Source organism: Ciconia boyciana, chromosome 1 (assembly GCF_034638445.1).
Source record: "Ciconia boyciana chromosome 1, ASM3463844v1, whole genome shotgun sequence".
In the NCBI taxonomy this organism is placed as follows: Eukaryota; Metazoa; Chordata; class Aves; order Ciconiiformes; family Ciconiidae; genus Ciconia; species Ciconia boyciana.
Genome location: NC_132934.1, coordinates 62,839,437 through 62,856,810, shown reverse-complemented (window position 1 = coordinate 62,856,810; position 17,374 = coordinate 62,839,437). Strand labels below are relative to the sequence as shown.

Sequence of the window (17,374 nt, the reverse complement as noted above, 5' to 3'; positions counted from 1 at the left end):
GACAGTTCGGGGCTCACCCAGAACTAACCAGTGACAGGAAGAACTGTACTATGCATCTCCACATAGGCTGTAGGTGAAATACATCCACTGTAGGCCAAGGAATTTGGGGAGACATGTCACAGCCTATAGTTTGGTTAAGGTTTGGTTGGTTGAGCACTGCACACCTGTAACACAGGAAAGAGCCTAAGCACACAGTTGATTGATGAGTTGTAAGGAGCAAAAATTCTGGCCTTGCTGACGCTGGTGGTAAAAGCCACCCAAATTAGTAATAACGCAGAAGAGCTCCTTATAAATCATACCCCTCACCCAGTGGCTGCTTAGCATGAGGCTGTCTTTAACACAGATTTTACAGACCTTGCAGATGCTTCTGACTCAAACTGAGTTTGTTACAAAGAGACCTTACAATAATGTCAATCTTCATGCTATTCTAGAAAGTATTCTGCATAGTGAAATGACCTTATTAGAGGGAATCATTGAAGTAAGATATCAATTCAAAGCTCCATATAATGGGACTAAAATAGCTTGCTCACTCTTAATTGTGTCTACACAGTTCTTTTGAACAAACTTTGTTCCATCTATGCATAATCTTTTACAAAACCTGTAGGCTAATCTAATCCAGGTTTTATCTACAGTTTAAGGAGGGTAGGACCAGCACTCCCGAGAGCCATTCTTTCCATTTTCCTTAGACACCCATTCCAGGATGGAATAAAATGCCTCTGAAGTGCCTGATTCTCATTCCCATTCAGAATAGTTTGGACAATTAGCTTACACTAGGCACCCCGTGTTTATAGTAAATGAGTTGAAACTCACTGTGAACATCTTCCCAACCGTTATTAGCAGAATTTTCAGAATTACTGTTTTTACTGCGTTTTGTTTTTTTTTTTTTGCTTAGGACAGTTTGTATGGCATAGAGAAAATTTAGAACCAGAGCCTACGAAAGAATTGAGCAGGCCCAGACTCCAGGCAATCAAATCCTGTCAACCAACATGAGCAATACAAGCCGTATTATGACAGGATATTCTTGCATTATCCTAAATTCTCTCACTTTGAAATCACCTGATTCACTTAAAGAATGTGAATATCTGTGGTAATCAAATCAGTATCACATGATTGCTGGAGCTCCCTGCTGTCAGCTACTGTGTAAATGAGATAAGATGAGATCAACTACTTCATGAGAAAAAATATTTATCAGCCCAGTTACTATAGGAGGGAAGTAAGATGGATGGTTGAATAGAAGGGAATGGTGCTCAGGAGAGATGCTTTTCATATGCCAACCCTCTATTCCCTTACACTAAAGAAGCAATAAAAACTTTGTCATCAAACAGCTTAATCTTCCCTAAAAATGGCAATGTCTTAGAAAACTCTTCAGCAACAGAAAGCTTATTCAAGCTTACTAGCATCATTTACTGATACATGAGCAGGTCACTTGATTTCCTGAATATCATATTTAAATTTAATTTATTTAAAGTTAAGCCATACTTTTTATTATTTATTTCATCATAGTGATCAGCTGTCCTCCTCTCTCTGGCACATCTCCTTGTCACTGAGAAGGAGCTAGGAGGCTTTAAAGACCACCTTTCTTTAGTCATTCTTGATAACTGTAGGAAATCAGCTGGTTGACACAAAGCACCTGGCCTTGGAAATTCATGCAGCATGTGGCCTCATAAAAATAATGCAGGCTCCCTTCCTCTCCTGCCCCTTGCTAGTCATCCCCCAGCTACTAGCAATCTTGTGTGTCCTTTCATCTAAGGCCACATCTTCATGCATTTACAGACTAGCATCACAGCCTTTCTTCTCTCCTGTCAGCCACGTGGTAGGTACCAAGGAATTTAGTGTGCCAAGTGGGACCACAGAGACAGAAAGAAGCAGTGTTGTTTCAAGGCAGCTGCTGAATGACTAGCAGGATCCCCTGGAAATCATTTCCTCTAACACACGTTGCCATTCTGTCTCATGCATCAGAAAAAAAGTGGATTTGAGAGGTATCTACCTGGACTTGTGTTTGGGTCTTACTAGCAGCACAGCTATAGAAGCATAAAATACAGCCAAACCCCTAGAAAACCTGTGTGTTGAAGTCATGCTGAGCAGTGTGCTGCTGTGGCTGTACTGCTGCTAGTACTGGAATTAGTTGGTTTGTGCTATACCAACTGCAGCCACTCACAGAGCAAACACAAACTGACTTACAGCGTGGTCCCTAGATATGCCTGGTATTAATGCCCTGTGCTACATCTCATCTTGTATGAGGGAACTCTACAGCTAATCAGCTGTGCTCACCAGCTTGGGTCCTACAAGACGGTTTGTGTGTGTATGTAGTCTACAAACATATCCAGGAAACCCTAGAATAAACCATGGTTCATAGTGACCGACCTTTTAAAAATCTGGAGACATCCTGAAGTTGAGGTATGTTATCCTCTTGATAGCCACAGTATTTCTGCAGCTGCTGGAAAGCATCCAGGTACTGTGTACAGGCATGAGTAGGGTAAAGGCTGCTCAGCTTCCTGTAGACTTCTCTCCTGAAAAGCAAAAGCCACATAGCATGACCCACCTCAATAAAGCAGTACTTATCTGCCCTATCTACAGATCCACAGAGAGGCATAAACCCCCAGCATAGGCAAAGGTCTAAAAATCTGAACTCAGGACACCTGGTGCTTGGAAGCTGATGCCTGGGTGGATGGAGCAAAGCATAAGGGGTTTTTTTTTTTGCTTTTCGTTTAGAAGGTGGGTTCTGTTCAGCAAATCTTTTTTATCCCTTCCTACACCCTCCTTTAATGTAAAAGGACTCTAATCCTGATTCAGAAGTGTTTCTTGCTTAGGTATAAGGGTGTTGGAGGTACCAGGGAAATCTCAGGGAGAAAGCTGAGGCTGTGGCCCTCTCTATGTTGTGAAGTTTAGGGATGGAATGAGTCAGGTATTCCCTTCCCCTCTACATTGGGGTACAACTTGAAATGCCGGTCCCTCAATCTCCATGCTGAAGCCTAGCCTATATTTGACTCTTACAAACCTCCTCCTAAAAAACCACATTTTCTGATACTGAAGAGTAACATCTGGACAGGCAAAGAGGTTCATACTTTTGCAGTTCAAAATGCCTGGCATGGGCTATGTATTTGAAAGACATGCCAACTTCTTGAAGTGTTTAGCCCATTATACAAAAACACACCAGCTGAAGAAAAATATATATAACCAGATTTGGGCACAGGCTTCAAGCTTCTCCCAAACTTGATGGTGCTTGGATTTAGAGCTGTGGTTTGGAATATATTTAGCTGTTGCAAAATAAACAAGTAGTAGTAATAGGATGGCAAAGAACCTTATAGAATTGGTTATTTTTGTTCAGACATGGCCCTAGGGTGTTAACAATTTTATAAACATTGTTTTATGAAAATTGAGATCATTCTTGGAAATGCTGGCTACGGAAAATGACCTTTTGTTGTTTTTGTATTGTATTTTTTTTGTGATGCTATTGTTGCTATGGAGGTGATAGCCAGTCCCTGGTAATGGCTCTCTTCGTTTGTATGAATGTCTTACACAGTGTGGGAGTAATGAACCAGAATGAAGGGGGGAGGAAAACCTTAGGAGGAAAAAAACTTAAAAGAACAGAGGGAAACAGTGGCTGCTGTCACTATTGCAAAAGCCGCAGGAGACTGGGCCATTTCCATGGAAGAATTAGGAAAAAATGAGGAGGACTAGAGTTCAAGTGTTGCCCTGGCTTATTTCCCTGTAGAATACTACTGACTTCAGTGGGATTGCATAGGCTCTGAACCAGTACACAGTTCATCCCCAGACTGGAGTCTAGAGAGAGCAGGCTTGTTTACAATTTTGCACATATGGTCCCTTTTATCAAAGTATCATTCTACTGTCTGTCCAAACATTGACTACCACAGAAACGTAGGCAGTCTCAGAGACTAGTGATGAATTACCCAAACCTAAGTGTCCCTCCTCTCTAAGTACCTCTAAGGCAATCATCTAAGTTCACTCCAAAGTCAATAAAGTAGCAGATATTTCCAGACAACAATTTAGCTTGCCCTAATGTAGTGTCTCAAATAGGTGTAATGCCTCACCGTATGGAAGTGCTATCACCCAAAGGACCATTAAGCTACTACTTGATGGTACTTCAGTCCAGAGATGGAAAGAGAAACTGCTGAAAGCACGGTCTGTGAAATACTCTAGAAAGGAGCCTGATAATGAATGATAGAGCCAGCCACTTGAAACACTTTAAAGGCAATGACCTTATTTTACATACATTTCCTTATTCTTTTAGAAAGAAGTGGCACTATTCGGTTTTATTATGACGATGTGACAGGTGCATCCCCATAATTTTCTCCTGGATTCTCCCTTTTTCTTATATAGCTTTTACCCATAAGACATCTTTTATGACTACTTAGTTTCAGGGCCTTCCAAGAAGCCTGCTTGAAAACAGAAACTCAGATCATCCGTACCCTCTGTTTTCAGAAAGTCATATTTCTTCACTTGATTAGTTTTCATTTTTATAACCATGTTGCTACAAACTGAAGGCATCCAACAACTCTTCAGAGTGAACACCAAGGGAATTTAGTCTGTGCTACAAATTTCCCGTTCAATTGCACAGTGCTCAATTAAGTTGTGCTGTAATGCAGCTGACCTCAGGGCACAGCCCCAGGGGGCTGTGATAACCATTGGGAGGTCTAATTTTGGAAACAGCTTTACATAACAAGACAACCTGGGTTGCTGGGGCTGGCTGTTTGGGGAAATAGGCAGATACTCCTTTAAAGGTCTATTCTGTTACCACAGTGGGACTAATTCTAGGTGGAGAAGGGCTGGAATGACGGAGGTTGGCAACAAAAGGGAAAAACAGGAAAGAACACAAAATTAAATTTTCTTAAATATGACATTCCCACACACCATCCCATGCCAAGATTGTTGGCTGGTGGTAGCAATCATGAGCGTGACACCGACCATCAATCTTTGACAACTGAAAGATGCTATAAAAACCTATTTGAGCTTAATAAAAATGTAACCGCCTGGACGAGTTGGATGCAAGGTTTCAATGTGATTGTGGGCAACACCCCTCAAGCTTTCTATGACACAGTAGATTTTATTTAAAATAAAATAATCACTGAAAAAGATGGGATGGCCCTGTGGTTGAGGTTCTGGCAAGAGACATCTAGTGTATGGATTTAATTCCTGGCATTGACATAAACTTTGTGTATAATTTTGGGCAAATCACTTAAGCTCTGGTATTTTCAGTTCCACAGTTATAAAATGTGGTCATCATTCTTTCTTTTTCCCACCTTTAGGCTGTCTTTCCATTTAAATTATAAATTTTTCTGAACAAAGACTCTCTTATTATGTGCACGTGGCACCTTGCTCAATCCTGGGACTCTGCTCTTAGTTGGGACATTTGGACATACTTATGTTTGTATTATCATACAAATGTGTAATTATTGCTGCTTACTGAGATTTGTTAAAGTTAGTGGGAGAAAGTGGAAACAGAGGTATATGAAATAAGAACTGCTTTCTTTCAAATCTGCCACATATTTCACATAAAGTCTGCAAACATACTTTGAATTGAATTAATGTTGGTTGGTTGGTTGTTTTGGTTTTTGGGGGGTTTTTTTGAGAGGCAAATGTTCAGGAGAAACAAAGCCCCAGTGAAGAAATGCTGCACCCATGTAAAAGTAACTTGCCATCATTTCATATGACATCAAATGCCTTTTTACAGTGTAAATAATGTATCCTGGAAGGGTACTCCAAAATTTCCTTTATCTTCAGTTTGAGAGAATGATACCTCTTCAGGTTAACAGCAATGAATTCTTGCAGGAGAACAAGCAAGGCTGGTCTGTCCTATGAACATTGGATTAGCCACATCCTATGAGTGAACTTCCATCCTGCAAGTGGGCATTTTCTCCTGGTAACAGATTTGGAAAGGTGATATTTCTGTCACCACCATAGCTATGGTTAATTAGAGGTCAGTTAGAAGAAGTTATGCTATAGGCTTCACATGTTTTCTGGCTTCGGATATCTTGATGGTATTGGCAGGCAGAGACATGGTCAGGAAAATGCATTTTGCTCTAGAAAGTGATTAGTTAAGACCAGCCCTGAGAATGGCTTTCTGCAAAACAAATGACCAAAAGATGACACTTAACCAAGGTGTAAAATCTGAGCTGGATAAATATGGTTTTAAAATGTTATAACTGTCTCACATTGACAGTCTTTCCTGGGACTGCAGCGGAATGGCCCAGGAGTCAGAGTACAAGTAACAAACTCACCAAGTTGCAGTCTCCTGCGCTGTGTACTCGATGCGAGGCAAAGGGTCTCCTCTGTAATGAAGAGAGGAAATAATGCATGTGTCTAAAGCAGGTTTCAAGTTCAGTTTCCAAGTATTATTTTCTTTGCCCGCACCATGAATATTTGCTGTAATGAAGACAGAAACAGCAAAATAGTACATAATTAACAACTTCTTTGTCTTGGTAGGCTCTAATGTGTGCATTTTCTCCTCTGTTCCAGTGTGGGGAGGTACAGAGGGATATGGTAAGAAAGGGAGACATGTTCTGCTTTACAGAAGAAAAAAGAGATCTTCAGGCTTACCCTTACCTCTGCTGAAGGCAATCCAGCGATCAAAACGCAGTGTGTGCCTGGAGGGTCCATCCATGGAGGATGTGATCAGCACAGTATCATCGCAGAGAAGCATTCATAAACTCACCAGCAGAGAGCTGCCCAGGCATACACTGCATGGTTATCACAAACTTCTCTGGTGGGCAGTCTTCTCTCCTCTTCCTCACTGTTGCTTCTTGAGTAGCTCTGAGTCAGTTCAGTGTGTGCTTTTATGCTGTTTTATGCTGCACTAGCTGTGATATATAGTGGTGGTGAGAAAACTGTACTCAAATAGAAGTCTCTCAAGACGTGGGAGATTCCACCAGTTCTTGGAGACCACGAGGCTGATAATCCACAACCAGTTCTACCTATACATCTGACTGACTCTGTCAGACAGCAGTGTGATTCTGGTGAGGTTTTACATATAAAGGCAGAAACGTTTTCAGTCACCCACATGAGACCTGAGAGGTTTTTAGGTAGCTAATGTACATGGCTAGAGACATTTTGTCAAACAAGTAACCAAAATAGTAAATTGCTTTTCTTTGTCAAAAGTATGTCCCTAAACATTGTTCCTTATAGTTCCTTGAAAAAGATTAGCCTCAGCTCAGGAGCTAATCCTAAAAGGAACTGCAAAATTGAAATGAAAGAGCCATATGGAGAAACCACCTCTGCTAAGACAAAATGCAGCACTGAAGGAGATGTGAATGCAATCCTAAGATTTTTATCTTAAGGTATATTTGCTGTGTTGTGGGAAAAGTCTATTTCCTATCGAGTGAAAGCTTCTGTGGCTGAATTCTGTTTTCTAACAGATAGCCCCATTGATACATTGACAAAAGATTAGGTCTCTGGTATTTCTTGCACACAAAAATGTCTGAAAGCACATGTGGACCGCTGAAGTCTGTCTTCAGCAGCCTCGTACTTACACTCTGTAATTAAAGGCAAGGTCAGCAAAGAATGCCCTCCGTTTCTTATACTCCAGGTCGGCGTATCCCTGAGTTAGAAAATAATTCAAAAAAAGTTTTACATTAAGAGAGATTGGTGGGCATAAATAAATTTGCTGACAGAAGCATTCAGAATAACTAGGCCTCAGATAGATTGTTTTTTCTGAGGCAATGAATCTTGAACCTTATGAACAGGGTAAGCCAAATTCAGTTACATCCGTGACATTTTGATGAAAATTTGGGGCCTGTGACCAGAAAGGAGAGTAACATGGCTTGGTGGGAAGGTTTTGGAGTTGTTCATAAACACTACATCACAAACCATTGCACTTACAGTCAAATATAAATGCAAATCACATTACAAATGGAATTGAAATAGGGGTGTTGCTTCTGCTGGGGAAGAGCTAATCTCTCAATCATTTATTTTGTGTGCTAAGCATGAAGGATGCAATACAGGACTGTGATGGACATGATGGTACCAAATCTAGTACCACCTCGCCAGAGAAAGTACACTGCACCTGCACAGTACCCTGCACTTCAGGAGAATAAGAGGTCCTCACTGGTTAGAAATCATTAGATTTCACCAATGAATCTGTGGAAATTAGAGGCTTTCAGCTCAATTCCCCCTTGCCCATTTATTACTGTGTTAGGATAAAGACAGATTCAGTGGTATCTGTTTAAAGGGGCAGTTTACTTAACTAAATACCAGAGTTTTCTTCCCTCTCCCCCCCCGCCAGTGTTTACTAGAAGTTGAGCTTCAAGCAGGCTTCTCCAGCTATTAAATATGAATAGAGATGTGGAATCAAATTCCTTTGAATTTTACATCATTCGTAATAGGAATATTATCTGAAATCTGAAATCTGGCACTGTGTTACTAATATAACTCATAAAGCAGCATTGATCAGCATCACTGTACAAATATTTATTATTCTAAAATATTCAGAATTTACTGGAACCACTTTGCATACTACAAGCCAAATTTCTCCCTTAGGTTTATTCACATAATTTTCAGTGTAGCAATACTACCAGTAATAGTGCAGTTAATGAGTATTGTGTGCATGAATCTGAGGAAAGAACTGGATCCTGAGAACATGTTTATTTTTGTTATGTGTTATGGATAATATGTTCATTCAGATGCCACCCTTGCTTGTCAGTAGCTATAACAAGTCCATGCAAAACACATGGAAAAGCCATTGGGCCAGACTAGCATTGATGATGTGACCTCTCAGCTTTGTCCCTACAGTTTCCAGGGCTCTGTACCCACCCTCTGAGCAGCAGGAGTCTCCGTGGGGGACCTCTACAGCAAGTGTCAGGGTGCCCCAGAGACTGGTGTCATGGTGTCATTGGTTTGCTTTACTGGACATTACAGAGACAGTGAAGAACAAAGTGAAGCTGTTGAGATGGACAGCCCAAACTGTCTATTTGGTAATAAATGTACATGCAAAATCTCTGCTGAGCTACCTGTACATCAGCATATTTTATACTTTCCTCCAACCTGTCCATTTTTGAGCCATGCTTAGCAGCACAGTAAATGAGCTTGTGTTGTGCTCCCTCCTGCCACAGACAAATGATTTTCAGTGCCTGAGCTAACTTGTTTCAAGCTAGTTTAGGTATTTTTACATTGCACTGCATTCTGCAGTGTAGATTAATCCCCACTCAATGCTTTGGTAACTCTGCACCACTGGTGCTCTCTCTCATCCTCTTCAGTGCTCACACCTTCTATTTGACAAAGTAGGAAGGGAACTTAGTCCAGTTCAAAGAATTCCCAATGTGCATTCATTTATCTCATGAGAAACAGCCTCAGAGCTAGCTCAGGAAAAAGACAAATACTTGGATTGTTTCTATCAGAAGGATGTGAGGAAGAATGAAAGATGGCCTCAAGTTGCACCAGGGGAGGTTTAGAATGGATATTAGGAAAAATTTCTTCACTGAAAGGGTTGTCAAGCATTGGAACAGGCTGCCCAGGGAAGTGGTTGAGTCACCATCCCTGGAGGTATTTAAAAAACGTGTAGATGTGGTGCTTAGGAACATGGTTTAGTAGTGGACTTGGCAGTGCTAGGTTAATGATTGGACTTGATGATCTTAAAGGTCTTTTCCAACCTAAATGATTCTATGATTCTATGTCCTCGTTAAGGAGGATATGAAGGTCTCCTAGAGCATTATATTTTAATAAGTGATTCTCAAAAATGGAAGATAGACTTCTAAAGTTTTTTTGTACCACACAGAACTGGACATAGCTAACAACATTAACATTGTGTAGGTTAGTGAAAGGGTCTAAATAGAATTCAGACATTTAGAGAAGAGAATGACAAAATCTTGTATGTTCTGTTGGCACCCATCTAAATCTTCTTTGCATTTTTCAGTGCAAAGTCTGTGCTTTTTTTCCTTTTCATGCATCACTTCTATGTGATGTTTGGCACAACACTTCACAACAATTCTGTGACCTACCTTGGCAGTCAGCAAATGGCCCTTTGGAGTCCCTTATTTGTCTGTACCTAACTCATATCTCATCTGTACTAAAGTTAGAAAACTTTGATGAAACGAGTGTGTGTTTGTTTGTTCCCAGCACTTTGCCTTAACTATTATCATCACTAGAACAGGACTCTACAGTGCATTTTTCCTCTTCCTTCTCTAGGGTTTCTGCTTATGGCAAGGCTAAGAGTACGCACACAAAACTATTATGAATAAAGTTCTTTTTGTGGCCCATTCAAGATCTACTGCCTGAATCCAAGGGAAAGCCCATCACAAGCATTCTAACAATATTTGCAGAGTAGTATCAATAAATACTGCCAAAATACTGGCTCCAAAGACCTTGTGAAAAGTCAGATGTAAATTAGGATTATAATCTTTCCAGCTTGCTTCCTATTTAAACTTTAGGTGCTTACATCAACTGAAATCACTAGACCTTTTGAGCTTCTCCAGTCACATTTAAATCTCAGTCCAGGTATTATATCCATTAATCAGTGCTGTCATGTATTTATCTTATTTTCTGTCTAGCCGATTTTTGCAAGTTTAAGCATAATACTGCCTTCTGTGGGATCGGAGGATCTGGTATTTATTAGTGACTAGCTCTTTGCCACTTGTCCTGATAACCATCCTCTGTACATCTGCACTTGAATGAGATTCCTGGCATATGCAAAATTAAAAATGCAGGTATGGAATATCTGAAAGGTTAAAACATAGAAAACACAAAAAAGCAGAAGGCTGGAGAACTTGACTTTTATGTAGACCAGCTAACACAAAGTGAGCATACTTCAGATATACCAGGGGTGAAAAAATAAATGAGATTTTTTAAACTAAACAACAAAATGTAAATTCATGCTAAAGAATATGTTGAATAAAAATTACTTCAGCATGTGTCTGATGTTAATCTTATGTACCTTGACAAATCAAGACCCATAAGCTTTTCTCATTATTAAATTAGTCATTCTATACTCCCTAATTCTGCCAAAGATCAGCCTTTATCTGATCCTTCATTTTTTCTGTCCTTTCATGAGTATTTCTTTACTCCTTAAATTTTCCTTACAAAAATTTCCCTACAGAGAGTTTCTTTTTAAAAAATGAAATAGCAGTGACATCAAACTTACAGGGTGACCATGGTCCAAACTGGGATCATACTTAGTGATCAGATGGTGACACTTGTCCAGATCTTGGATTTTTCTGGGGAACCAGGGAACTGGAGAGAAAGCAGCAAGAGTCAAATGAGATAGGATCAAATAATTTTTAAAAGACACAGAAAATAAAAGTTGTGCTGAAGATTACAATATCTAAGAATATTCATATCTACTTGTCACCATATGTCAGTAGTTGACTTCGCTTGCAGAGTCTGGCAGACTGAATGAAAAATCATCTGAAACTAACTTGCAATGACAATCTCTCAGTTTTAATTAGTAGAAACAATTTTTAAAGGCAAAAACATTTATTTTTAGGCCAAATGAGATGTTCTGTTTGACACAGCACAACAAATCTATTTCTACATTTTGGATTTAAGAAAATATTTTGATCTTCTCTAAAAAGTAGTCTTAAATTTTCATACCTTTAAAAGTGAAAACAACATTTTAAAAGAAAAACATGAAAATTCTAGAAAGAAAATAGGCCAAGAAGTATCCTGATTTCAAGTTTTTTCCTTCTGGCTCATTTTTATTTTTTTTCAGCAAAATTATTCTAGCATTAGCTGAATTTCCAAACAGTTTCCTTCCCCTGAAGTGGGGACCTTTCCTGGTGACTAAAATTAAAATAAAGTGTGCTCATTTTTATTTAAGTGCCAGCATTTATAAACAATGAATTTTAAAAAATACTGAAAAAAAGACAAAAGTTATACTGCTTTCTGAGGTCAGACTGATGCTGTGATCAGACCTAGAGTGTTACAGCTCAGAAAAGGTCCATTTGGGGTCACCTTAATCTCATACTTGACAAGAGACCAGGCATCTCTGTCCTGAATGGCAAATTTAGCTTTAGCCTTATTATATTATATCCAGGCACAGCCAGTTCACAAAGATACAAGGCTACAAATACACACCAATGTTGGGAAATTCCAGTTCTTTCATGCAGTTGTAGCCAGTTCTGCGATAAGAAGGAAGAAATACTAGTCTAACAGATGACTTACAGCACCCGCGAATTTTTTTGCTGAGCCTTTGTCTTTGGCTTTACCAATGGTTCTGCAAGATGCCTGTCCTGCCATCTATAGCCATATCTCCTGAAAACCTGTACCTGATCATAAGTCTTCCACTGTACGTCCCCATACACATCTTGCCTATCCCTTACTGAGTCCTGGGAGAGGGCAGACAGGCTAAAGGAGAGGGGAAGGACCATGGCAAAACCCTTGGCCCGGTCACAGAAATGGATGCAGCCAATAAAACAGGGATAGTGCTGACAGATGCCAGTTTGGCTGCTTCTGTCTCTGCTTCATGGAAGCAGAGATAACCACTGCTTTTCTCAACTGAGTACCAAATTAAATTGGGTTCAAACCACTATGGGCAGGGCATTGTCTTATCACTGTCCTTCAGCAAACTGCCTGGGAAGGCCTGTCTGGCTCACCTAAAAACTCCAAAGGAAAGAATAAAACGTCCATGTGGGAAAAAATAGATTAATCCAGGAGCTGGAGCTTCAGGTGACAAGGGTAGCCAGAACTTACATACTTGCATCTTCCCAGTAAAATAATTGCTGACCAGTAAGCAAGCTTATGCAACTTAGATATCTCCTAGTTGCCAATATGCTCTCACAGGCATCTGCAAACCTCACTAGAAAGTGAAGCTGCAGCTAGTCTCTTTCAACAAGATGCACTGCCACTTTCAATAAGATATACCAGGAAAATTAGCCACTAGCCAATCTTACACCTAGGGGCTGTCTGAGCTGAAAGTCCTCTGACACTTTAGCACCCCCAAATTCACCTCAATAGGAACAAAACACGAAGAGCTTTAAGGCCAAAACTTCCAAATCCCCAGTTCTTGCTGGTGCCTACACCTAAGGTGTCTCTGTGGGTCACAAATACCAACTCTCTGACCCTCTCGTCTTGAAATCAAATGAACTGCTTATGGCACTACTGAATTCTGGGGTCTGAAACACCAAGAAAAGACTCTTTACAAAGGAAGGAGTGCTGTGTGTAAATCTGAGATAACTTAGAAACAGAAAGACTCTGGCCATTTGCATGGCAAGTGTATTAATTCTAGCATCATTACATCCAAAATAAACCTGATTACTTTTATGATTGCTGTTCAAAACCATAAGAAAAAGGAAAATGTTAAGAAAATTATGTCCCTAATATTCCTCTGCTTTAACCATAAACACACCCTTTTTTAACAGTCCCTTGTTTTTATTGTAGATCCCAGTCGCAGCACATCTGAAAATAACTGCTACTTCTGAGCACAAACCTCTAAACCGCCAAGGAAATCCTAAAGAAATACTTCTTCAGCTCCCAAATCTTCTTTGCCTCTCCAGTTTCCCTGATGACAGTGATACCCTTTTGATATCCCCGCAGTCCCTGATAACAGCTTGGCATGAACTGCCTCTCATCACTAGCCTGAAGGTAAATTTCAAGCAACACCCAAAGATGTCCAAACAGGAATGTATTAGCTAAAAGGGCCCTGAAGATTTCTGCCTGGCCTTGTCAAGGGTGGGAAACCTCATGGCAATTCTGTATTCAGAGAACTCAATCCATGAGCTGGACCTTCCGCCTTCTTATCTATTCAGGGCATCCCTGGCTCTCTCAGGATTGTATTAAAGGTCTCTAACAGCTTGTTGTACTCACTGATCCCCCTACCCACCTGTAAACAGGAAAAATACCAGTCTACCTCTGGCAAACTCACTTATCCTGATGACTGCTAGGGATGGTGACCCAAATACAGCACAGGCAGTAGTAAGCCACTTGCAGCACTTTGCCAGGTGAAATACTGTTCCTAAAGTGCAACCTTTGAAGCTGCACAGCTTCCAAACAAGCTTTTCAGGTGCCTGGGAAAATGCCTGATGCTCTGTTACTCCAGATTTGGCAGCGGGTCTGTTCTCTACAAGAGGTCATGCCCTGGTTCTCCCAGCCTGCCCAGTACCTGCAGACTTTCTGCTGACCCTCTCTCCCTCTTGCACTCTGGAAATTTCTTACAGCTTGTTGCATTTAGCTCTTTTCAGTGAAGGAGCAATCTACCTCCAGACAGTCCTAGTGGACCCAGATGGCAGTAGCTGGGACACCATAAACAGCCAGCCACTGCTTCTCTTAACAAAACCAATGCAATACACTACAAGCAAATGAAACATTCAGACCCTCTGCCATATCACTGCATTCCCAACAAGTGTCTGTGTTCACTCTGCAGAGCTTCAGAGAAGTCAGTTCTCTGCACAGCTCTCAGCTCTCAGCCTACAGTCTTCCTGTCATTGAGGAGTTTCCAGTTTCTCCTCAACTTCTTGTTTTGCTGCTCTATCATTCTCATCTCCTTTTTTGCTGGAACACTTTTCTCACCTCGGTTCCACTGGCTATCACAAAGTGCCTCACTTTCCACACCAATGGGAATGGTCCCAATTCAGGGAAAACAGTCATGCAGTGAAGAAAAATTAATGCACCTGTTTTCCAGATTAATTAAATTACTACTATGAAGCTAATGCTTAAAAAAGTACTCCGAAAAGAAACAAAACAGCTAACAGATGCATACATTTCTTACCTTTGTCTTCTCTACTAGTTTTCACATCCTCTGCTACTCTCTTTAAGGAGGTGATAAGGATGCTAACATCAGCACTGTGAACTTCACATTCAACAAAAATGTCGAGATTGTCAGCGGAGTTCTTGGGCTTTTTGGCTCGTCTGGTTTCAAAGTGATGGATCTGAGTTTCAAGCATCTGCAAGAGCCAGATGCTCATATGATGAAGCTTCTCCAGAGACTGAAAAGCCAGGTAAGTCTAGATACACTTCTACAATGTCTTTAAAAGGTGACTAAAAGAGGTCTTAACAAGAAGTGCATGTTAAGCAATGAAGCCTAATAATGCCCAATGGAGAAGGAGCTAAAATACAGGGCAGAGCTAAAGATTAAACACTGTAGAATTAGGTAGAGATAGATGAAGATGAAAGATGAGATACTGTTGACTGTAGCATTTCATCTGTGCAGCAATAATAGAGTGGCTGGGTAACTCTTAAGACCTCGGCAGAATGAAAGAGGATCTATTGATGTATAATAACACCATAATCATTAAATAATTGCAAACAATTAAAAATAAGTAACAAATATAATACTTTTCTTTTGAGTTATTCATTTTCACAGATGAGAGTGAGCACCTGGTAGGGGTATTTCAAGTGCCCAGAATATATAATGCCTGTATGGTTTACAGCTCTTGTATTCTCTTTATCTCCTGCCAAACATGCAGGGAGAATTCATTGGCTTCTAACATCCCCACAATCTGAGTGCTTGAAATGCTGGCCTGTTGTTTAGTCGTGGCTGGCCACCACAACTACTAGAGACATAATAGATTGGTATCTGCTCTAAACAGTCCTTATATAAAATGATGATTCTTCTAAATGACTGTGTCCAGCTGCTCCCTCCCTCCAGAGCACTCTCCTTCTTCACCTGGAGAGGCCAGCCAACCTCTCTGAGCAGCTGTAGCAAAACAAGGACAATGAGAAAGGGGGAAGGCGGGTGGAGGCATAAGTCAGGCAGGGAGCAGGAGAAGGGTGAGAGAGGAGGAGATGCAGAGTGGGAGAGGTGAAGGCAATAGGGATAGAAGAGAGAGCTCAGTGGAAGAAGGGAATGGTGAGGTCTGTACCTCAAAGACTCTGGCTGCCCTAGAGAGCTCAATCTTCCTCACGTTGCAAAGGGTGAGGGTCAAGATGAGAGTGGCTCTGCCATCTTCCCTGTTGGAGTCCAGGCTGCCTTGCCTCTTCAAGGACTCTATGCCATGCATCTCCTTCTCCTTGCTGGCCTCTTCCTTTTGGCCTGAGATCCCCAGCAAGTCAGTCTTCATCTGGGAGACAGGGGAGTGGATTGCAATTGCCAGATGTTGAGTGGAAACTGCCCGAGGATGTGAGTGCTTCTCCCAGAGAAATGGCCAGGGGATGTGGTGGGACTGGAGAGGCAGTGTGTCTATGTGGGTGATAAAATCAGAGCTGCCAGACAGCAGTGAGGCAAGCTGATTGCTACTGTGTTGGGCGTAGGGACATTTATGTTGGCCACGCCAGACGCATCAAGGGAAACTGCCTGCATAGGATATGCGCAAGAGCCCAAGATAACCCTCCTCCTCTGGGTAACTTCAAAGCATGGCCCTCCTGCTCTGTTTGAAGGTGTCTGCAAGCCATTCAACCCTGGAGGTGGGCTCCTTTGTGGAGAGGCAGTTAGCCTGAGTCCCTTTTACATCTCCCAGTCTGGACTGCCCTGCACAATGTCTGAGATTGTCCTTCCTCCCCACCCTCTTTTACCTCACTGGGGCCCTCTTTGCATTGACCATGCCCCCAGGAAACCAAAGGGGCTCTTCCCCCAACCCCTAGCCCAATCCAAGTGGTGTCCACTCCCAACAGACACAATTGTGGGAGTGCCAGAGAGACCTGAGCCAGAGTCAAAGCTCATTGCCTACTTCTGAGCTTTTCCTGCCCACAGGATCTGACCTGTCCTACCCTATACCCACAAGAGCCGAGTGCTGCCTCTAGGCTAAGTTCCTCTGTTGGAATTTGTTTGTGTCGTGATTTAATCTCCAGTGAACTAGGCTCTCAAAAAGTCCAGGGTCACATCTTTCTTACAGCTGGCAGGGCAAGCTCAAGGAGGATTCAGCTCTTCTCCTTCCAGGGCATGGCATCCCTTGACATCCATAAACATGCTTCTGGGTATGAGCACTCATGTCTTCATACCCTGAGTTACAGTGTGCTGGAACCCCTGTGAAAATCGTCTTGCAGGCCCACAGGGAAGGCCACCTCTCTGTCCTCCCTTTGCAAATGGAGCCATTTCTGATGTGCCCCTTAGCTGATCCTGGCTAGGTCACACACCCCAGTGCTGTGTTTCTCTTGCCTCCTCCCTGGCCAGGAAAGTTAAAGACGGTGCAACCAAATTTTGTTCTCCAGAGACCGTGACAGCACCACGTTTCCCCTTGGTCCAAGACAGAGCAACAAGGTCTCGATTTCCCCATCTGTTGCCTGGCTGAGACAGACAAACCAAAGGTAAATTTTGGAGCACCATGCCCAGCAGGCAGGTCTCAGCGTTCTGAGGAACATTGGCCCATCCAGCCCTCGGGCACTGAGGGCTTTGGAGGACGTGATGAGTGCCAGCCCAGGAAGAGGTGTCTTCCCGCAGGCAGGGCGGGGTGGGGCAGGGCGGGGCGGGGCAGGGCAGGGCAGGGCAGGGCAGGGCAGGCCACTGTCCGCGGTGCTGAACCCGGCTCGGCTCCGGGCGGCGGCACCCTCTGCTCCA

General features: G+C 42.0%; 1 protein-coding gene across 1 annotated transcript in view; it reads right to left on the bottom strand.

Moving 5' to 3' along the window:
• The window catches only part of LOC140654304 (tyrosine 3-monooxygenase-like), a 34,436-nt gene extending 18,015 nt beyond the window's left edge, over positions 1–16,421 (bottom strand). The window contains exons 1-7 of the mRNA XM_072867877.1: positions 16,398–16,421; positions 15,744–15,941; positions 14,651–14,825; positions 11,090–11,178; positions 7,488–7,555; positions 6,240–6,290; positions 2,365–2,510 (exon numbers count right to left, since the gene is read on the bottom strand). Coding sequence (XP_072723978.1) covers positions 2,365–2,510; positions 6,240–6,290; positions 7,488–7,555; positions 11,090–11,178; positions 14,651–14,825; positions 15,744–15,941; positions 16,398–16,421 — 751 coding nt within the window. The remainder of the gene's footprint in view (positions 1–2,364; positions 2,511–6,239; positions 6,291–7,487; positions 7,556–11,089; positions 11,179–14,650; positions 14,826–15,743; positions 15,942–16,397) is intronic.
• Between the last annotated feature and the right edge of the window lie 953 nt (positions 16,422–17,374).